Raw genomic sequence first — 24,094 nt, 5'->3', positions numbered from 1 at the left:
TGTGTAACAGGAACTATACACAGCTTAACTATATGGGGCAGTACTGTCAGGCAACAGGATACTACTGTCACTCACAGTGACAAGAGGACCCTACTTAGAGAAATGTCCAGGTCAGGCTGTCACATGGAGAGACGTGTAACTAAAGGTCTGTCACAGCAATCACAGCTCAAGGCAAGCCATGCTATTGCAGGCGCACAAAACCATGCTCTTGTGCAGATCTGCCCTGCTGATGTACCATCATGGCCAGCCAGAAGGGAAAGAGGAGACCTGGGATTGTCACCCAGGCCAAGAGTTCCTACAGACCCTGAACGAACACCAAACTCTGGCTGTGCAACCACTGACTCGGTGGCATTTGGTCATTTCAGGGAGCACAGAGCCCCCAGGCAAAACCCAGCACTGAAAGAGAGCAGGTAAGACAGGCAGAGAAGGACTAGCTGAGTGCTGCCAGGAGGCACAGTGGGATGCAGAGACTGCAAGCTTCCTACTAAACTTGAAAAGGTTGTGCACACCCACTTGGTATCATGCAGTTGGGTCCTCTGCCACTGGAGCTGCAGGAGGGCTCCACTGACCACCCTCAGGCACGTGCTCACTTCTGCACAGCCATGCTCAGCTGCAGAGGCACTTACACTCCCCAGCACCTCAGTGCTTTGGAAGGTCTGCTCCACAGATTTTTCCTCTCATGCCAAAGCTCATCTATGAGGCACCTGCTGCCACAGATCTCAAAGAACAAAACTCAAGTGTCCTTTCCAGCACATCCTACAATGCTGCTTCTCTCTGGTCTCATCTTCTCCAGCAGCCACCCTCTCCTATTGCTTTTGTTCACTAAGCACAAAACCTCTGGTTACTTCTGAATTTAAGAAGATTGCAGGACAAGGCTGGGGGCAGGAGAGATGTCAGGAGCTGATCGACCGCTTCATCATCCCTTCAATCTGACTACTGCTACAGCAATGTCATGAGACATCTGGAGCCTCCCAGATACACATAGCCCTACAAAACAAGCAGACTTTTGCAATTGTCCCTCTGGCACAGCTTTAACTCTTAACCAATTTGACAACATTGCTCCAACACCACATGCTGCTTTGAAGCTCCTTCTTTTGTGTGTCAGTGCTCCCTGTCAGAATGCAAAGGCTTGCTGCAAAGCTGGCAAATGAACTAATGCTAAGACAAAAGGCACCGCTCTTCAAAATACCAGATTTTATGCCTGCAGGGGCAATGGGGGACCAGGGTTTCTAACACAAATGTAAGTGCAGGGTGACCCCATCATGAGGAAGGCTCACCAGATCAAGGGATCTTCACCACTGAATGTAAGAGATCATTTCATTTTACAAGACACTGCTGGGCTTCTCAGGGAGAGAAGAGGGAGAGGAAATTTCCCACTGCAGTGTGATTTGGCTTGCACTGCCCCCTTCAGCTGTGTAGCCCTGGAGCTCACACGCTAATAAAGATCCCTTTCCACTTCAATGGCTTTGCACATAAAGAAACGTTCAGCATGGTGTGTGAACTCAATGGGAAAGGGAGCTGGAACATAGCCATGTTGAGAACAGAGTGCTGCCTACCAGGCGAGCCCCATCAATAATTGAGATGTCAGAGGCACAGGGAGGTGCATGAATAGGAGCTGTCAAAAGGAGTAATTGGGATCTGTGTGGATACAGCGACGGATAGCCTTGTTTGCCACCAGACACAACTGCAATACACCCAAACAGAAGAGGAGCAGAGCACAGAAATTCAAACGGTCTGGGGCAGGCTGTTTGATGGGCAGGACATCACTGCCTCCATGGAGGGCAGTATCACACAAAAGGTACCAAGCAGGTGTGGGTATGCTATGCCGTGACTGGTGAACAGAGCAAAGGAATGTACTTGCATGGAGTGGCACATAATGCCACCTCCTTGAGGAAAGTCATCTCCTGCCTACAGTGGTCACTGCGCACTGAGGACTGTGCACACGTAACATTTGTTTGTGCAGTGGCTCCACTCTTCGGATGAGGGACATCCTCCCACTTCCTACATCCTTAAATCCAGCAGAGGATGCAGCTGGCTGACAGTGGTATGCTCCTTACTCCTCCTTGTTCCTCCTTCCGACACTGACATGCACCAAAGGGTTCCCACACACCCCCCTGACAGTGGTGAGCAGACACCAAACCAGCACACACAGACATGAGATAAGAACCAAAGTAGAAGGGATCAGGGCAGCTGCCCTCCAGAGCACCAACAGCTCTGTGCTGCCTGACCCCTGCAGGCATCCAGTGCCCTGCTCAGGCAGATAGGCCTTGGTGGGGGGTGTTGGGGAAGCTGCCTACATATGGAACTTCCTCCACCAAGGGCAGCATGAGGATTTTCAGAAAGGGGGAGCAGTGCTTAATACTGTCACAGACCTCCAGGCTTGCCTAGGCTTCAGAAGCTGTCTTCATTTTAAAGAAAGTTTCAGATCTGCAGCAATTAGGGGCTCAGTCATGCAATAAAGTCTGGTAGCTCCAACAAGGAGAGAGCCTGAGGAGCAGGCTTCTGGCTGCTGAAATGCTGCCAGTACCTATACTGACTTGACTGGGCAAATTCAGACAAAAGCAGAGAGGGAAAATCAGCTGTCCTGTAAGCCTGCTCTTCAGGGAAAGGGTGCTTGGAAGGGGACATCACTGGCAGCTGCTCTTCTACCCTTCCACTGTCACCACTCCTGAGACATCTCCACCCCCAAACTGAAATGCAGAGCAGGCACAGGAAGGAAACAGCAAGGAACACACTGGGCAGCCAGCATGCTCCACCACCAGCTAACCTGCACACCCTGGAGCTTTAGGGTGTGAGATGATGTTGCATTATTAGTATTATTTATTTATTATTATTATTACTAATACTACTATTATTACTATTATAATATTTTACTTTACTTCAGTTATTAAACTGTTCTTCCCTGGAACCACAGGTTTTACCTTTTTTTGATTCTCCTCCCCATCCCACTGGAGCAGGGGAAAGGGAATGAGCAGATCCTGTTTGGAACTTAGTTGTCAGCTGGGGTTAAACTATGACAGACCTCCTCTCCATTCCTGCTTTACTTTCCAGTTTAGAGCTCTCCTGTGCAGAAGGGTTCTCTCTTACTTGGAACAATACAACATATCACCTTGAGTTTTCGTTACTCTGCACCACCCAACCTGCACACTTCTCTTATGTCTCTTCACGCCCAGGACATTAGCCAGCAAACTACCTCTGCATATGGCTAAAGAACAATGCCAACCCAAAACTCAATCCAGCCTAAGAAAAGGAGCTGAAACTCACTTGGGGTATTACTCTGCTCCCACTGTACATTTCCAATTTACAATCCCATAGTTTACTCTGATGTTACTCCTCTGCTGCTGCTTGCATTATACAATGCATACAAATCCAGTGAATACCTGGCATGGGAAGATGGAAGATAGCAGATAGATTTTCACCCTTCTTAAACTAATCTCCCAAGCCAGGGGCTCCCAGCCTGGTTCCCAAAGACACAATAGGCTATTACTAAATGATCCCACAGGCTGCAGCAGGTCTTGCTCTTCAGAATTCTCCTCTGGGATACAACAAGGACCCCAGGGTCCTCCTATGATAGGAGTGAAGCTCTCTAGCACACACAAAGGCTGTTCTGTTGTTGTCTAATGGCCCCCAAAACCTCTGCTACAGGTGGTTGGGCTCTACAGCAAACCCAGAAAGAAGCATGGCTGGATCCTTTGCAAAGACATGCAGATCCTGTCACCAAAATGACAAGCTGGCATCATACCCATGACTTTTATTTCACTGCTGCAAGTCAAAGCTGAAGAGCCTTTCGGGAAAGATGGCACAGGAGACAACTTTCACCACTTGGCAAAAATATAAACTGCAAACGAGTTTATTTTTAAGCATTCACACTTGCCTGCATTGGAGGTTTCGAACACAATCCATGAAGAAATGGATCCAGATTTATGTAGAAAGAAGAGCTGAATATTTGCATTCACTTTATAATTTACAAACTGGATGAGCTCATTCTCTAGATACTTCATTAGGAAACCACAGGACTAAAATACAGATTATACAATTGCACAGGGTTTATATTGGTGGATTAAAAATACCTTGTTCAGAAGTCAATGAATTGTGACACTGCACTGCATGCTCTAGACCACTAGGGAACTGTCAATGAAGTTACAAGTATTTTCTAAACATACATCAATTTTAAAATAAAAGCAAAACATCCCTAGGAAATGCCACATAAAAAACTGTGACACTAACAAGATACATGCCAAATTTCACTGCTTAGCCATTTTCTGTCACTCAGAGCCTGCCCCCCAGCCTCTCTTTAAAGCACTCCAGGCTCTTACGCTTCTCCCAGCCCTGGCAGTGCTCTTACAAAAGACAACTTCCCTGATTCCATCTTCTGCAATATCAAAGCCTTCACAGGCTGGGTTTTACCAGCCTCAATAGGGATGAGAGGTTTCAGGTGGCAGAAAATTCTTGCATTCTGAAGACTGATGATGACTACAGGCTTTACGGGAAATGGGGGAATAGTTGGATCCTGCCCAGTCCCAAAGGCCTCTTCTTCATGTGGGAGATACAGAAATTCACTTGGGAAAGCAGGAATGTGGGAGAGGAGGCTGATCAAGTAGGCTGTTAAGAGGCTAGATTGTCATCAGGAATCTGAAACAACCCCAAAAACAACTAGGGAGGCAGGACTTACAGTTCTCAAAGCAGTTAACGCTGCTGGCAAGTGAAGTTTCCCTTTCCATGAAGAAGCTGATGGCTGGAGGGCAGCACTCCTTATCATAGTTAAAATTCTCCAGGAGAGACCAGAGGCCAACAGCCAGAGCCCAAAGGAGCAGCATAGGGACCTCTAACTGGTGTGAATAGAAACACACAAGACCAGGGTCTGCTGCATGAGAAGAGACATGTGAAAAGCAGATGCTGACACTGCACTGCCAAAGCCCATGGGCAACAGCAGCTTGTGCAGAGCCCAGAGAAGGGGAGCACAACAACACCAGCAGCACCTGCCACAGACACCCAGGACTGAGAGAGACCTGGGACCAGCCAGAAAGCTCACTGTACACAGGGGCTGGCAAAGCAGCAAATACATCAACTTCTCTGAAAACCCTAGAGCAAACAGACCAAGTGAGTTAAAGTAACCACGAAAAAAAGAAAATATTTCTCACTATTAACAAGGAGAGAAAGGGTACAGCCGATGTAAAACTTTCCCTAAGATGACAAGTGTCAGCAGCCAAACAGACAGGGATTTCTGTGCAGCTGCAGTACCTGCAGCCTGCTGGTTGGTCCTACCCAGGACCTGACGGGTTCTACAGGACCAGCACCAGCTTTTATGCAGCTTGGGTGGTATGGAAGTCCATATATACGCCATCGTGATCCGATGAACAAAAACAAAGCCTGATCAGAAAGGAATCACTATGGCATTTCTGTCCCAAAATGGTATGAGAGAGACTGAAAGACTTAAGCAAGTGGTGTGTTCCACATCTGCTTTAGAAGAAAAGTGACACAACCAAGTTGAAACCCTCTCTAAACTCACTGCATGGTATGTCGTTATTAGAGGGTACTATAGGTAACAGGTCATTATCCCCACCTGCTGCTATTTCAGACTCCTGACAGTCATGTCTGAAAACAGGTCTCAACTTACTGACCCTCAGTTTAAGCAGACTGAAGTTTAGCTTCACACTTGGCCCTACTGTTTTGTAAGAGCCTGCAGTCAGTAGAGAACAGCAATGCAAAAGTCGGTGCCTCTCAAAGAGAAGGCAGATCCACCACTGCTGGATGAACAGCTCTACTAAGGAACGTAGCACCACAAAGAAAACACAGCATGCGGTTTCAAAGGCAGTTTCTACAATGGAAAGGAGAATGAGAACACCAACAACGGTAAACATTCATTTGATGAAAAGCAGGGGGACAAACAGCCCTTCACAAAGTGCTGGACGGATTCTGAGAGCTGCCCCAGCCTCACACCAGCGATGGAGAATAGGGCAGTGGCTACCTGAAGAAGGATGGGACACTGCACTGCCTTCAAATGGCTCAAGTCACAGGAAAGCCAAGGTAAGAGCTGTGCGTGTAGATGTGTCTGTGCACGTGGCAGGAGGAAAAATGGTTTGGTACCTTTTACTGCACCTGACTATAGCACAACTTTCCCTCCACCCCCCTGAACCCTGGAGGATGCTGATACACAGTTTACAAATCAGCCTAATTTCTGTCTTCCCTATGACTATTTTGAGTTTTCCCGTAATATGCCCAGTCTTTGTCATTGCTGTTGGGAGGATACAAGAAGCCGAGGGCAGATCAAACAGAGCAAATCCTATTTTGTTAAGTTTGTTAATGCTAACTGCTTCCCCTGCTAAGCCACTAATAGAGCTTTGAGAACCCAGGAGCACACATTAATTCAGCACCCAGGTACTGCCTCATGCCTGGAGGGATTTCTGTAGAGCTGCACTGGAAGACAGATGAAAGCTTGTAATACCCTCCATACAAGAGATAAACCTATTAAAATATGAACAGCCCCTGTGCTGAAGTGATAAGAGCTCTGCCAGGTAACAAGGGAGATCACAACAGTATTTCTAGGTTTAGTTATATCTGCAAGCCATTAAACTAGAGCTGAGATTATGAAGATGCAGAATACCCTGATCATACTACACAGATCTCAGTTTGACAGCCATGACATTCTCCCCCATCCTTTGGGGTACTGCTACAAAACACCTGGCAGTCCCAAAGTCCAGCTAACTTGAGCTTTGCTAGTTCTCTGGGGACAATCTGGATTCTCTTGCAGCTTGTTACAACCTGCCAGGACTGCAAGCAGCTCAGCTGTGTCCTTCGCTAAACCTCCACCAGACACTGTCAGCAGCATGGGATGGGAAAGCACCTCCTGCCACAGGCACTCAGCCCCCTGCCTTCCACAGAGCATCTTCTCCACACCATAAAACGCCACTCAGCATCCTGCCATGGCAATGCCAGATTCCTCCTCCCCAGGCAGATGTGGGCTTTGTGCCATCACCTCCTCTCCCTTACTTAACCAAATCTTGCAGCATGTCTAAGCACAGTTGTTTGGTGCATGAGCAGGAGATCCAAAGCTTTCCAAGGATATCCCTGCCCCTTCTATAAACAGCAAGAGCGGCTGCTGTTAGCACAACTGCCAGGCTCCCCCGGGAAGGGGCTGGCTGTGGCTCGGTTGAATTCCTTTGGCAGCAACCTGCTCCCGCTCACACTTTCCCAGGGACCTTGAAGCTCTTCTGCCACAGAAAAAGAAGGAAGGAGCGGACAGGGGCCAGGTGACTTGTCCCAGCGAGCCCAGAGCCCACTGGCAGTGGGACAGGCACCCTGCCCTCAGGCTAACCCATGGCCAGCTGTCTTTCTCTAGCTCTGACACAGCTGCACTTCAGTGGTGAAGCGATTTATGCATGTAGATGCTTCAGAAACAGCTCTGGCAAAGTTCACTCTGAGAAGGTGAGGTGTAACATGTAAAGTATTTTTCTAGGGCAAAGTTGATGTTGGAGCCCATGGCATTGCTGTCGATCCCTGGGTTGGAGTGCAGGGGGTAGGGTCAGTGATCTCCTTCCAGCATTTTAACAGCAGTCTGTTTATAACCCTCTGTTCCACGCAGTTATTCAACATATGTAAGGGGCTCGACATGGTTTATGTTCAGTAGCTGTGGTTTCCAAGCAGTACTGCATTTCTTCAAGATGAAGATACATAATATTTTAAAACAATTTTTAAAACCAGTCACAAATCTGCAATCTTTTACGTCACTGCCCCTTCCTCCTATCAAACCCAAACCATAACACACAGTCACGGAAGATCAGCAAGCTCATGTGCGAGAACTCAGCTGCAAGAAACTTGTGTGTGCGATGGAAACCTAAAGCTGTAATTCAGTTAAATTGGTACAAGCTATATTTAAGGTTTCAAAGACATCCGGGATACAGTCCACTGTTTAGAGTTGTGGGTACCAGCATGCTGTACACAGAGAAGGAGAATCTAAGAGATGAACCAAAGCATGAGGTATTTATTTAACAATCTGTCTCAGCAAGTGCAAGGAATTTAAAAGGTTTCCTGCCCCTTGGAGTTCAACATACTAGCAACCTGATCACGTATCATCCTAAAATCTCATCAGTGCCTTGCTAGGGCTGTCCCCATTCACTCCTAAAGCAAGTCACAACACAACTGAATTTCTGTTTCCCATTTTTAACATATGCCTCTATGTGGCAGAGTCAGCTGGGGCAGGGAAGTCTCAGAAAAATCTTTAGAAACCATACTTAAAAGAGAGTCTGTAAAGCATCGCTCCCTAGAAATGCCTGCCTTCTGTGGAACATGGCAGCTCTTGCAGTGCTTTCTGGTTTTGCAGTAGTTTTGCATAAATCACACTTTCCAGACTTGTTGGGTTAATTTTGTCCAGTCAGTCCTGGAACTGGCGTTGTCTGTACCAAAGCAGTAAGTTTTAAAGAAAACCAACACCATGTTTTACAGAGACAGTTAAGTTCTTAAAATTAGTTATTTATTCCAACAATATTAAAAGGAGGCACACCGCTTTCTCAGTCATTTTTCCATTCGTAGTATTTTGTTTTGGGTTTTTTAGACCCATGAGCCTAATCCTTAAATTATGGAAAAGCTGGAAGAAAAAGATCACAGGGACAAAGGATCAGCCCCTTTAGAACATCTACTGTGCTCACTCACCCTTTGGAGAGAGTGCAGCGCTTGTTGTTGAGATCATTTTTTTTTAAATATACTCTGAAAGCAAATAAATAAATAAAAGTATCTCCAAGCATCAGTATTAGGTTGTGAAGGAGACCCAGACAATGCATGGGAGGCTAGAAAGGAGCCAGTAAATTCTAAGGGTGTAGAACAGGAGAGGGGATTAAGTCTGGTGATTAAATTAGGCAATGCATGAATACATTCCAATGTGCAACATCACTCAAGCACTGGACAAAACATATGGCAACAATGGAAAGCGCTGCCCACGAGGTCACCTTTAATATGATTAGCCATGGACGTTCTCCTGAAAGGAGATCTCCCAAGTACTGGCGTACTAAACCTCCTTTGTGCAGGGTGGAGAAGCACCCTCTGAAAGCCTTTGAGGCTCCCAGATCCCCACACAAATGGCTGCTGTGTGTTAAGGGATGTGCCCAAGTCCATTGAAAGCAGGAAAGACAAGAAAAAAATAGCCTTGAGGCCCGGTGAACACACTGAGAGTGGCTTTTGTTCCCGCTGGAAGGGCACCGGTGGGAGCCATCCCCAGGGTGTCTTGCCTGACAGCTGGGTCACCCCAAGGGCTCTCCTGTTCTGCTTGGACTTTTCAACTCTGCTGGCCTGCATTCACCAGCACGGTTTGCCTTTTTGAAGGGGGAGAAAGCGCCTCATCCATCACTGACACGAAGGCAGTTAATTCACTTCTTTACAACTGGAAAGGCTTTTGCTGTGAGCACAGGAGGGAGTGCAGGAAGAGTAATGAAATCCAAAAAGGAGCCAAATGATGCTTTCCTCTGCTAGATGCCAGCACTGGCAGTGCTTGCTGCTGGCATGGCCTGTGGTGGGTGAAAGGAGACTCTTTTGTGGTATGCCATTAGCTATTTCCAAGGCCTCAGTTCATGTTTACCACAGCCACTGTGTTACTTCACTTGGTATTTTTTTCCAGTCCTGTTGATCGCACTGCAGAACTGACCAACTCCATTTGGAAGCCTTAATCACAGCAAGCAGAAACAAATTGCTTTTCAAAAGGACTATTTTATTTTTTTTATTCTTCCCTAAACCAAACCTCATGCTGCTTTCCATAAACCCAACCTGAGGCTGAAATCACCACTTATAGCTGAAAAGCAAAGGTCCCTGCTAGGCTTTGCTTACTCTGATTATCGCCCAGCTGTGCCACTTGCCCCCAGTATGGCAGTGATGCTACTATCACCAGCTGTGGGAGCACTGAGACATGCTGCCTGGACTGCGCTAGAGGGCATCTTGCTCCCCAGCACTTCTCTGTACCTCACAACACTGCAGCCACATAAAGTAAAACCGCGTTACAACAGCAGCCAGCAGGTTATCTTCTCAACTGTAATGAGAAGAAGCACTCAATGACATTAAAGATAATCTTGTGTGAGTCACTTTGCATGACTATCTTGCTGCTATCAGGCAAGCTCTTCAGACTGCTGAACTCTACCCCAGAGGACCTTGGCAAACTTGGTCAAGCTCCTCCCAAGGTTTCTGCAGGTCTTTAGTACTTCAGATTGGCCGTGACTAATCAGGGATATTTGAGGGACAGGCTCAATGGCAAACTTTATCCACACACTTTGTATCTGCATGGCTGGGTGGGTGAAAGCCACAGAGACAACCCCAAGAGGAACCGGCTCTGATTACATAGGTCCCAGTAGTTACAAAGGCTCAGTAGCAACATAACAACAAACATGGCACAGGATCGCTACTGGCTGGCATCCTTCTACTGCCAGGAAACAGAAAGGTTCATCTCCTAAAGCCCCTTCCAGCTTTACATTTCCAGGATGCCGTAACTGCCTGAAGCTCAAACCTTGACAGAGCACACCCCAAGCACTGCACTGTCACAGGTGACATTTAGCAAGCTGTGAAATGCCTACCCTCTCATATCAAAGAGTCACCTTAGACCCTTCTAATAGATCTCAGAGACTCTCAACTGGATCTGCCAAAACTGAAGATCAAGCCAGTTTCTAACAAGACAAGGTAGACTGGGCAGCCGCACACTAGATCTAAAAACATCTGGGGCAGCAGCTCCATGAAGGAGGGTAAGACTTTTTTTTTATTTTAGACAAACAAATAAAAAACAACCTTTCCCAAACATAACTCTCTCAAAATGAAAATCAGTGAGGGTTAGGAGAAATGCCTGTGCTGGCACCCATTTCCTGGCTGTTCAAGCTCTTTTCAGCAAGTCTTCCTCCTCTGAACTGTAACTTGTACCCATCGCTATGCTAGCATTGTTACGAAGGCTACTTATAGCAAAACTACTGATCCTCAGTGCTGAGTCTGAAGTAAACTACAGCAAGAGTAAGGATGAACCAGGCCTGGCTGTGTACCAAGTGAAAGCTGTACAAGAAACCCACCAGCCCAAAAAGTCAGATGTAGAAGCTCTCTGCCTTTCAAGAGTTTTCCTGAAAGGGTGAAGCCCAGATGATGTTACTTTGCCCAACTGCCTATGGGTTAGGACAAGTCCTCTCTTTCCTGCAACGCTCAGCTGCTGACACTAGCTTTGAACTCAAAAGAAAGAATGTCATTAAGCTCACCCTGAGGAACAGCTGTTTCTCCCTACAAGATGGGTGCACAGGGGCAGGTTTAACACACCTCTATCTGCTGGATATCCTCATCCCAACAAGCATATACAACATCTTGTTGGTCCAACTGGCTTCTGCGCTGGGCCTGACCATGATATGATACCACGGTTCTATCTGGCCTCTCTCAGCATTCACTGTCTGCTGTAGATTTTATCTTAAAACTCCTGGGACACTGAGCAATAGCATTCCTTCAGCATGGAGAACCTCAGAGGGCTGCACTCTGTAAGAAAAGACACACTTGTCTGCTATCTCAGCTGACTGCAACAGCACCATGTTCATGGTCTTTAAACTGATTCCAAGGAACCTATACAAATGCTTGAGAATTTGAAGAGATGACCATACTGCGAAAGGATCTCAAGCTTGCTCCCCTGTGTTAAAGGCTATTTGACAGCAGCGTCCCTTGGCAACATGTTTTGGATCCATCAAATACACCAACCTCTTACTCCTATCTAAACAAGAGAAATCTATAACTTCCCAACTCCTTTAAATACCTGTATGTTGCTCACTGGTTTATTTAAAAAAACATAAAAAAACATAAAGAGCAAGGCAATGTGAGCACAGTATTAAAGACTATAACCATGACTCTCAGTAATGTTTGAAAATAATAAAAAACAGAGAGCCGAAGTGAAAATTCAAAACCTCAAAGTAATTTCAACCATACATATATGAGAAGGGAAAAGTTTATACATGATGCAACAGAAAAAATGACTCACTTTCTGAAATGCCAAAGCCTGTTTTAGTTCATTCTGTCTTCTATACCTGCTAAACACATCACTGACAGAGAAATCATTTAAGAATTTTTTTTTTGTTTTTAATCCCATTTTAGCTTTTTAAGCTTTTGATTTCCTACTGTTGTGGGTCAGATTCTACTACATGCTAATCAGAAGTAAAGGGCTAGCTGGATCAATGGGGTTTCTTCTCAGAAAAACAAGGAGAGTCTTGAGATTAAAACAGAGACCTTGAAATTGAGGTGAAACTGAAGCCTTAAAGTTAACGCAAAACCTCCTGTTGATCCATGGGACTGAGAATTTCTCAGTCAGAGGGGTGATCTCAGCATTGGCATAAGACATCAAGAAGCTACAGCTCTGCAGCCCCCCAAGGTCAGCCTGATGAGAGGGATTGAACCCATGAGGCGGCCAGTTTCCTTCAATTGTTGAGGAAGGCACAAATTAAATTTTGTTGTATTCAGGCTAGATTGCTTTTCTGAAAAAACCAAACAACAGTGACTGCTTGGTTAGTTTGTGTTTCTGTGGCAGAAACAAGTTTTTCAAGGCCAGTTAAAGGAATTACTCACAAAACCCCCTTCACAGTGATTCTGCATGACTGGTTTCTTCCAGGTGTCTGAAGTCTCTCAAACCACTCAAGTCCAACAAGTTCTTGAGACTACATTCTCACTGCCTCTTTGCTTAGTTTTCAAGTGACCATCAGTTTAATGATAGCCCACCACAGATGGGTAACGGACTGTAGCCAGCTTTGTCGGTAACTAGTATAAATGCAATCTGCTACCAGCCTAGATCCAAATAGGAGAATACGTTTCCTTCGGAGGACAAAGTTTAACAGCCAGGTTTTCAGGCATTGACAATACAACAACTTGAGAATATGTATTTTGGGGAGAGATGGGTATTTGTGCCTTAAGATCAAGCAGGAAGCAAGAGGGAATCACAGTGTTTCACGCTGTGTTGAACACAGTGCTGCACAAAGAAGGAGCATATTCAGGGAGAACGTCCTTCCCAAATCTCAGGTATGAACAAATCTTAGAAACATGTGCAACGTGGACCAACAACCTTATCTGAGATGTCATGCTTCATGCTCCCACTTCATGCAATTACATATTCAAGGGAAATCTGCAGTCTGAGTTATGCTCATATGCTTGAATAACTTCCTTATTACCATATGAAGACACAGAGAAGGGCAAGATAAATTATCTAGACTACAAAAGACAGATTCAAAGCTTGCAAAACAAAACCAAGAAGTTGCTCAACAAAATGTACTGCCAATGAATCACTGCAAACTTTAGCAGGGCATCTAATTTCAGTAGACATGGACTTGGAATGTTTGAAGATAAACCCAAAAGTGGACTTCAGGAGGCGCTGGCTTCCTCAGATGGGGCAAGATCAGCTTCATCCTCAGCTCAGCCAGCTGGAATCTTGGCTAAGACTCTTGTAGCCTCATTTCAGAGGAAGGGAAACCACAGGTGCTTTCTGAGCTTCTTTGTCCTTCACCATCCATATGCTATGGATGAGAAAAGATAAAACACCCCAGGACTCAGAAGGAGTGATCATGCCCAGAGACAACTGATAAAATGAGTTGTGGCCACGGTAAGCAAGAATTTTTTCTCCTCTCACTTTGGAACTGAAATGAGAAATCACAAAACTGCAATGTCTGAATCTTTCATCTCCTTCCAAATGTTGTCTTTTGTCATTATACAATTAGCCTTTCTTTCCATTTAATATCAGGTGAAACAGAACTGGCTCTGACAAAGAACTGCTAAAACTTCACCTATGGCAGACTGATCACATTTGAAGTCACATCACTCAACACCCAGTGACTCCATCTAACGAAAATGATGAATTAGCCATGCAGTCAGCTATAATTAATACCTGAAAAAAAACCCCTTGTCAGGTCTCTACTCAAATACGTGATAAACGGAATCTGAAACAACAAGAGACTTTCTGATGATGTCTGTTCATTGCTGGGGAAGAAAACCACCATCAACTGTAGGGCAAGACTCTCAGAGCAAGGACTACTGCCTCAGCAGAAAATGTAAAATAAGAATTTCCTCCCAGCAGTCACCCCCCATGTACCTCTACACAAATACATGTTTTTCTGGATGTTATCTGTATTGCTGTCAGAGACACTGAAGAACCAGTTTGTTTCTGCTTTATTGAGAACCAGTTTTTCCATCCTGAACATCTCTCAATGCACCCAGCAGAAGCCACTACTTTTTCTACCAACCCCAAAATACCAGTCAGCAGCTTGTTCAGCTGGATCAAGCACTGAATTCTCTGTTTACCTTAGCTATCAGCTTCATGTTTGAGACACATTCCATCACTAAGCCACCACCTGCCACAGATGTCCTCCCTTTCCCTTACAGATGCTATTTGGCACTGTATGAGGTCCCTATGAGCCAGTGACCTCAAGCTGCCTATCACACTAGCACAGGCAAGACCTTGTCCAAAAGAACAAGAGATGGCTACTTCATGTGTGAATGTGGAGTACCTGCAAACACCTTCAACTCTACTTGCAGGTCAGTGTGAGATGGCTGCCAACTCACCCCCTTCTACAATGGCTGATCACCAAGTGGATTCAATCAATAGAAAAAGCTAAGCAATTCTTAATGTATGATGAAGTACTGCCCACTACAACTTTGTCCTGTGCAAACAAGAGAGACTTGCATAGGACAACAGCACACTGGCTTGGTCCTGGCATATGTAGGCAAAAGCCTGAGAACTGAAAGGACTGGGGAGAGAGACCACTCGTGAAATACATTGATAGCCTCTGCGTTGCAGAGATGTGCTGGCCACAGTTCAGTCCTTTGTGCTGATGTGGCTTGTATCCCTGCTCTGCACCATGAGATGCACCTGCGGAGAACTGGGATAAAAACCCTCTGATCTTAACTGGCCCAGCAATAGATAGTAGAATAGCTGTCAGTAATAAATGTAAGGAAGAGAATGGTCATCATTGGCCTAAGGCATTGGATTTGCCCTGGCAATAAGAAAAAGGCTGTGCTGCCAGCTCTGCCACTAACTCACCATGTGAGCTCAGGCAACTTCTTCACCTCTTCTTGCCATTCCCATTGCCTGCAAAGATGAAGCCATCCTTCCCTCTGATACTTGCTCTGAGGCTGGCAGACAAAAGAAGCTGTTGCTGTGTCAAACAGCAACTCAAAATTAAAGCATAAGACCCCTTTTCTTTTGAGAAGTTTCTAAGCTTGCAGGTTGGTGGCAGATTTAATAAAATTCAAGGGTTAAGCTGTATTTGTTTAGAAGGAAAATGCTCATGCATCACCACAGAACTTGAATATCTGAGCTGGTGGCTGGAATGCTTACTCTGGGAAGAATAAAGTCACAACCCACTCTTGCACTACCGATGGTAAATTAATGCCAGAGCACCACTGTGTGGGGAGCTCCTTCTCGGCTGTGCTTGCCCAGACATCTGGCTTTGGTGGCTCCCAGCACGACACTCTACAGCAGAGACCTGTGCTCCAGCATCTGACTCCTCCCTCCTGTTGGAGCCAGCTCGACCACTTCACCACCTGCTCCTGCTGGGACACAGCTGCTCAGCTGTAAAAGAACGATGGGGGGAACAGTGGGACATGTGCGAGGACATCAATCCTACTCACACCCCTGGGAGGACTTCATTAAAATCCCAGGGTAAAAGATTAGGTTCTTTCCACTCAAAATCCTAATTTAACCAAAATATTTTAAAAGCTACTGGCAATATAAACATCTCCATGCAAGCAGGCAGATGCTCAGCCAACACAGACCCCCATTATAACATGACCCCACAATACCTCTTTCCTGCGTACAACCTTGGTGTGTGCAAACTGCTTGACCTGAGCCATTAGCTGTTCCTGGCAACAATGATGACATTTCATATTTGCCCTGCATAGTACATGTTCCCCTGTGGTACTAGGAAAGACATTCTGAAAATCATTCCTACTTTGCTAGTGCACGTTTGCAAATGCATTTCAATTACTCCTGCAGGAAAGGGTGGTATCCCCCAGTAGAAAGCTGCAGCCTCAGATGCTCATTTTGACATATTAACTGGGGCTATGCAAAAGACAAAATCTCCAAAGGAAATTAATCTCTAGGTACATCCAACATCCCCCCAGCTGCCTTATGTATTACACAGTATAAGCAACTGTCCATAATGATCATATAGCACCTGCCGTCCCCATTCTGGGTATCAGTGATATCTCTTTAACCAGACATCAAAGAGAAGGAGCAGACAATGGTGGAATTGTGACAGGAAGTGAATAGTGAATGCTCCTTGTCAGTCTGCATTTCCATTTATCTTGCAGCACCATTTATCATACAGCAACCCTGCGTCTGCTGTCATGTTCACGTACTCTTGATGTAACGACTTCTTAAGGCAGGTATCATGGAGTTTTCAGGATTTCGTAAAGGGATCTGTTGGATTTTCTCTTGGGCCAAAGCAAATGGCAAAGCAGGTACACACCTCAACCTACCCTGAAAATTAATCTCAGAACGAAATCCGAGATTAATTTGGTACCAATGTTACATTCTAGGTGATGAGCACCAGGACTTTCTCTTTGAGACTGGCCAAGAACCCAACAAAGCAACACTCCCCAAAGAGATGCAGCCAGGGTCAGGTGTTGGAGCAAAGCCATTTACTCCTCCCCAGAAAGGCGCGTGAAAGAGAGTGTGCAGTGGCAGCACGTACAACAACCATGGCTAGACAACCCAGGCACCACGCCAGGGAGTACTCAAGACAGGATGGCCTTCCTGTCCCAGCAGCATTTTAAGACATAAATTCGGATCATGCTATTAGGGAAAACATAGGCACATTCAGTTAACTGAAGTCTATACAATGTTACAACCCTTTGCTGTCTCATGGAAACAGTTCTTTCAACCCAAAGTGTCTTCCGTTCATATAGTACTATATTGTATTTTGCACACGGTGACTGCTTAACCAGGGTAAAAATATTTATTACTTTCATGTAGCAAGAAGAAAAGACCTGAACGTTTATTGTACAGATATGAGGCAGGAAATACAACAAAACAATTTCCCATAATTATTTCCAGCAGTCATTCATATTGGAAAATTTTAATGGTGATAGTAATTAATCTGTAGCTCAAGACTCCCAACTAAACAGCATTAGCAGGAACAATTGTCTAAAAATATGCTTCTGCCCTATCCCATTAGCCACAACTACATATAAAATTTCCCAGCAGAGTATCACGTACAATGTCCTTCTTCGTCCTCATTTTACATGTGTGAATGGCTTGAGTCAAATTCTCAAAGCTGCCTTCATCGAGTAGGCAGAGTCAGTTCTGAGAGCTTCAAAAACTACACAGAGCTGCTTAATGTACCCAGTATGCCATATACCTAGGTGTTTTTGAGCTGGTATTCTGCACACAATCTAGTGTTGGAGGTCTTTGTGCTTGTTTCCCTCTATTTCCTGCAGGAGAAATACTCTAATACTTCAGGAGTCTTAATTAAACAAAGTTATTCTAAAATACCACTTATTACCACATTCCCAACAGCCATGGGACAGAACCATAGGTAAGGTCTCCACTATAGTACAGAGCTACAACAACACAATTTTTACTACCTTTATGACCTTATTCAAAACAATTGAGACCCCCGGGGAAAAGCAACCATTGCTCAGTCGACAAGACTGAGCACAGCACACAGTGACAGTGGCACAACACACAGGCTGAGAGCAAGGAGAAGTGAGGCCATTTCAGTAGCAATTTAAACCTTAAATTTGTATAACTTTCCCATCTTTACCGGTTTTATCCATTTTTTTTTTCCTTTTTCACACACACCTGCAAAGCTGAATGTCTGTTTTTCAGAAAACAAGGAGAAAAGCTATTCTAGCAAACAATTCAATGTCATTAACTAAGGTAAATGCAGCTTGGGCTGTTCTCACAATGAACTTTGGTCAATGCCAATGTTTTGAGCATCCAGGTATAAGTGCACTGGCAAAGGCAGAATCACTGGCACAACAAAAGCCACCCCTCAGCTCACAGACAGTTGTCATAGAGACAGATAAGCATCCTGGGGTATACTCATCTTAAATATGCACAGAAATCCTTTTTAACCTGTCTTCTTGTAGGCATCTTTCCTTGTGATTCATTTATAAGCTGTTTAGGCCAAACAGAGAACCATTTATCGGCAGGTCTCCTTTAGGCAGGCTGGAGCTAAGGAGCTTTTCTGCAAACTTGCTGGTTTTTGTTAGAAGCAAGTTTCTATCTGATTCTCTTGCTAGCATTTCTAAAAGCTGTGGTTTGGGGAAATGGTCCAGCTTCAAAGTAACCTGGCCAGGAAAAGAAAGGAAAGTTGTGGGTTGTGCTCACTTTGGTTTTTAAAGCAGGTCAAATCCCTGCTCCAGTTTATAGCGTGGATGCACCACAAGCTGTGAGAGGACAGCATAGGAGTGGCATTTCATGGTCCTGGGCAGGAAGGAGGCAGAGGGGAGTACAGTACTGTAAATATCTGAACATTTTTTCTCAAAGTCACGGCACAAGACACCTCTTGCATGTACATCTAAAGCTTCAGCTCCAAATGACAAGGAAAAGAAAGACATTAATCTTTCCCTGTGCGGACAAAGTTTCATAAGCTCCTTAGCTGCTTAAGGTGCAAAGACTTTAAACCTCTATAAAACTCAGTGCTCAGCTGCCTTTTGGAGCTAGGAAGCTGGCAGGCAGCAGAGGAAACCACATACTAGGGAAACCGTCCCAGAAGGGGCCTACGGGGACAGCAAGATCCCACAGAGTGACATATGTGTGGCTCTGGTTGCAAAGAATATCCTCAGACCCAAGATACAGTGCAGTAGGATTCCTCTACAGACCTCTGCAGAGTCATGAAAGGAACTGGAGAGGGGGTGGGGCAGGGGGAAAGAGTGACAGGTATGTAGGTTGCCAAGGACCAAACCGAGGCAGGAATTCAAAATTACAGAGCCCCCAAAAGACACATATATAATGACACAGAATCCATAAATTTTAAGCTTTCAAGACTGTGTACTACCTCTGTAATTTGTCTCAAGGTCTTCTGTGTGACCCAGATATGTAATTCCCAAGCTACTAAGAAAAAAAAACCAAACAAACAAATATTCTTCATCTGATGAGCTATGGAGATTCCTGCTTCTAAAATTAGTGATAAAAGATTTAAACATGGGAAAGCAGATGCTGCTCTCACACTAGGTCATAAAAAATCAGCAGCAACACTCAAACAGGAAACATTCCCCTCACCATGGCACAGCCAGTCTGGCTCTGCTGCATCTTACTGGGGCCATCCTAGGTCAGGGGCAAGGAGTTCCCTGGTCAACCAGTATTTTTGCTATTATAAAGATATGCCCATGAATGGCTTTAGCTGAGAGATATTCTTAGTTTTTGGGAATAAATCCTAAATTATACACATATTGTGGGGGAGATCAATATCATTCCAAAGAGAAAACTGAGGCAGACAGGGAGAGCATCAGCCCAAGGCATCACAGCCAGTAGCAAAGAAGGACAGGAGATTCTTCCCTCAATGATTTTCTTAATACCAACAGGAAGCACAAAAGCACATCACACTGAAAAATGGCAGGGTGGATGTAAGAAAAAAATCCCACCCAAAACATCACTCTTCAATCAGGAGTGACCCCAAGGCAGAAGATCTCAGACATAATGCAATGTATAGGAAGAGGGCTCATATCCCTTGGAAAAAAACCCACAGGAGTCATCAATGCCCTGCCACCCCCTCCCTTAAGACTGTGGGATATCATTTCCTTTGTTCACATATTTATTTGGAATCTGATAATTCATTGCCCATAGTTTCCTGCTGGAGTTTGTCTTCCATTGTTCAGGGTTTACATTACTCAACAGGAAATCAGTGAGAGGTCCAGTGATTAGAAAGGTGTGTTTCCCATTCATACTTACCCTTGTTCCCTTGCTCAGGGCTGGAAATCAGACCCAGCAAACAACTGCATCCATGGGAACTCAGGGAAGTGAGGAAGCAGAGGCAGAGGGACTCACCTCCTATTAAAAGCTACAGATTGCTTTGTCCAGCCATGGACATGGCTGGACATGTCCACACACCCACCCCTCACATACTGTTTGTATTTGGGCCTTACAGTAAATGCTTTCTCTGTGAGCTGGGGAGGATGTAGTTTATTGAAATACAACTATCAAGGAAATACCTGAGAAGAGTAAGTATGGTGACAGTGTCCCTCAAACTAAAATACTCTTCATTCTCAAAGACCATTACTTTCACTCTGAGACTTGACGGGGGAGATTCTGTGCAACATCAAGTGCCACTTGTGAGATGTAACTCAGTTGATCATGTTGGTTATGAACTAGGCTAAGTAGGAATCATCCCTCTCTGATGCCCTTAGCAGTGGCTTTTAAGCTTGATCTCACAAATGATGCTCAAATATGTTCTTTAACAGCTTTTCCGTAACAGCACAAAGCAAAACAAAACACCACTAATCTTTTATTGGGTATCACCAGAACAGGATGCTTCCCTGGCCAAATCCTCCCATTGAAAATGTCACAGGTGTTTTAAAACATATTTTCCCTGAAGTTAGTTTGATAACAGGTACTCAGCTCAGACACATACAGTGACTGCTCAGCACTACACTGTAAGTGCGACCTGTGGAATGCAGCTGGTGACCTTTCTGGGCCACGGCTCCCAGTCACTGTGGACTCTTGTTCCAACCCAAACATCTCCAAGGCTTCCCAACTGGCTCATCAAGTGCAAAGGCATTTTTATTTTTCTTAAGCATTCAGAGTGTGCTTGTGAACAAAAGCCCAGCTTATTAGCCATTGAATGATAAACCTCAAAAAGGGAAGCTTCCCTTCCTAAAGAGGTTTAAGAAAACTGCATGACTTTGAAGTGGGAATCTGATTTCCAAAAATTAATTTAATATAACTTTAATAATTATTATTTCCTTTGAGCAAGAAGGGACCCTGAGCAAATGCCTCCAGGTTCACTTACATGTACCTAACCTGTCCTCCAAGTTCTCCCACAGCAGATGTAGGCAAGATAGCTTCAGACACCACAATACCTATACCTATAGCCATATACCTGTAAGCATATACCCATACCAATGCCTATAGAAAGTTTATCCTAAAACATAACCCAATCTCCTCTACTGAAACTCACGATACAAATGCGTCATCCTATCATAGACATGGGGGAAAGCACACTGCCTGCTTTGCGCAGCAGCTTCACCAGGCTAAGCCACGTGCTATGTTGGGGAAGGTCAGACATTTCTTATGTCTGACTTCAGACACTCCTTGACCTTGTTGTTCTGCAACAATTCTGTTAAAATTAAGAGTCTCCTGCAACTAGAGACAACACTACAACACTGAGTAAAATGGAAGGGTTACAACATATCTCTTACATACAACAGTCCTGTTTACATATCTCGGTACACTAGCCTCTTTCTCAGCAATATCCTTATATTGACTCATGCTCATTTTGTGAAATGAAACAATAGTGTTTCCTTACATTAAGAGATTATTTTATCTCCTGCTCAGGAAGGCCACTGGGTTCTGTAAATTACTGGAACCTCCTATCCACAAAAACTGTCAGAAGCCACCTCAGGGCACCTGAACTTCAAATGCAAAAGTATTTTTGCTGTGATAGTCTAAAATAACTGGACCTACTTGTAAAATAGAAATGACACATACCACAACTGATACAAGATTATTTAAATCACCCCAGGCACAAAATCTCCTCACTAGCATCTCTTTCTCTGAAACACACCCAACTCTTGTAAGTATTAGCTTGGATAACATTTAGTCATTTTCCCTGCCCAGAGTACTTCTATGAAAACTGGAAAACATGAGGATTGCAAGCACAGAAATAAATGTGGAGGGTGAGCCTTTCACAGTGAAATGTGCACTAAGGATATCTGAACTGCTTGACAAAGAATGACACCATTGTGATTTGTTTTACTGTATGAGTTACTTACCCAGTCCAGCAGAGTTTTAAGATTTTGAAAAAATGTTGAAAAATTTACCCCTCCTTAGAAAACTGGAACTTTTTTCTTTTCATCCTGCTTCGTGCTTTTGATACATAATTTGATGCTGCTCTTAAAAAAACATGGCACACAAATCTGCCTTTCTATTCCAGTCTTGACTTTCCCCTTGAGGTTCTATTCGATCACCAAATTCTTAGGGAGTACATGAAATTGTCTCAGTGGAGCAGAAGCCCCTTTCAGGAGCTGGACTTACCTGGTCTAAGCGCAGAGCACCATCAATGAAGCGCTGTTTGCGGAGGTGCTGGGCAATTCGATGCAGGTTCAGCACAGCTTGCTGGATCTCAGCTATTGAGTGCTGAATGGAGACAGGGGGTAGTTCTTCAGGTGAGAACACCTTCTCAGGGCTTTCAATCATACTCTGTGCATGGTCATAGCTTAGCTTCACGCAGGAGCAGATGACTGTCCGCCCAAACCATTCATCAAGGATCTGCAAAATTGGAAAGTGTAAATTGATGTAAGGGCATATTCTTCCAGTGCACAAAAGCTTGGGAAGTTGTATAAACACTGGAAGGAATGACATCAGGCCTAACCACTGACTGTGATCTTAAAGTGAGGATCTTCTCATACTGAGACGATCAGGCCTTTTGCCCATATAGAGTCTGTAGTGTCTAGTAACATGTATATGCACAATACATTGTGCATATAGGGAACTGCTTAGATCTCCCTCCTCTACCTGATTTCCCTCTTTAATAGAGCTCAAAGAACTACAGCTCATTGTGAGTTAAAATCAACCAGCTGACTCAAAGATTACTACCTGCAGGAGTGGCAACAGGCAGATGCACATAGAATCATAGAACAGTTAGGGTTGGAAAGGACCTTGAGATCACCTACTTCCAAACCCCATGTGCAACAACATGCAAGAACAAATTCTGCAAGTGACAGTGTCCAGGGAGAACAGCCAGCTCTCTCTCTGACAGACTCATCAAGGACATTGCTTCAGAAAGGCAAACTCTCTTCTTAACAGAAAAGGACTGATCACCAAGATACCTTTGCTGCCTCCCTCCCTTATGCACTACAGAATATATGGGCAGTAAAACTCAGTGGCTCAGAGCTCTGAAAGTCACAGAGCATTTAAGCTCATTTCTAATTCTGAAGTGTCCTAACAGTGAAGGTGCAGCAAGTGATGTCTTGCAATGTGAAATACTCTGACCCCTGGCTCATGGTTATTCTGTGCGTGCCCCTTTCTCTATGCCAAGGAAAAAGAAAGGTAGAGAAAGTGCCAAAGCTGGACAGAGATGCTGTGACACTGCTGGCAGCACCTGCTCTGCACTCTGATGCATCCCATTAGTCATGGTTCAGCTTCTTGCAGTGATGTCCAGTAAGTCAGCAACATCTGATGAAATCTGCTGAACCAAAAAAACCTCCTGATATTAAGCAAGCACAATCTCTGGTGTGGAAGAGGCTGCACTGCTCTTTAAATTATCCACTTCCAGCAAGTTGCAGACTATTAACCAGTTGGCAATAGAGATACTTCAGACTTCAGTAAGACATGAATGGTACTCAGGCACCAAAAAGATGGTGTTCCTTGTTGAGATGATCTGGGAACAAGGCTTAGCAGCCTTCATTTCAGTTGAGCACTCCTACAGACCCTCCAGTTGTAACAGGCAGCTCTTTGAACTTGCTGTTCAAACATTTTCAGGCAGTACTTCCACTTCCCTGCTAGTTCTTCCACCTCCAGTTATTAATTTCTTCATCAAAGGTCATTATCAATTCTGGTCCTCTCTGTTATATTATCTCCCACTAAGTATTTTGTGCTTGGAAAGCACTCTTATTTTGCTCTATAAAGTAGCTGAGTACATGTGTATCAAAAAGGGTTAAGGACAGGGCACAAAGCAGAAGGGTAATTTTGAAAAGAAGCACTTTCCCCAACTTACCGCTTAAAGCCAGATACATGAGTTACATGAAGCTACATGCTGCTTTCTGCCACTGGCTTCCAAGAGCTCTCTCTGTCCCTTGCAGGAGGCAACAGACCAGATTTCCCCTTTCCTGTTTGAACTTGAAGCTTTCAGCAAAACCTCATTTTTCTGCTTGGTTAGAAGAGGTGAAATATTTCAGGGCTCCAATAACTTCCTTGTAAGATGAGAGATACAGCACATTGAGCCCCCAGAATTTAACTAGA

General features: G+C 44.7%; 1 protein-coding gene across 3 annotated transcripts in view; it reads right to left on the bottom strand.

Moving 5' to 3' along the window:
• DIS3L2 (DIS3 like 3'-5' exoribonuclease 2) overlaps positions 1–24,094 on the bottom strand; it is a 197,599-nt gene that overhangs the window by 44,092 nt on the left and 129,413 nt on the right. For all 3 annotated transcript variants that reach the window (XM_061452258.1, XM_061452259.1, XM_061452261.1), the window contains one exon: positions 22,169–22,402. In XM_061452258.1, coding sequence (XP_061308242.1) covers positions 22,169–22,402 — 234 coding nt within the window. The remainder of the gene's footprint in view (positions 1–22,168; positions 22,403–24,094) is intronic.

Source organism: Pezoporus flaviventris, unplaced genomic scaffold (genome assembly GCF_033815535.1).
Source record: "Pezoporus flaviventris isolate CSIRO_AGI_PZ_B2104156 unplaced genomic scaffold, CSIRO_AGI_Pfla_v1 ptg000013l, whole genome shotgun sequence".
Lineage (NCBI taxonomy): Eukaryota > Metazoa > Chordata > Aves > Psittaciformes > Psittacidae > Pezoporus > Pezoporus flaviventris.
This window is presented reverse-complemented; position numbering and strand designations above follow the sequence as displayed.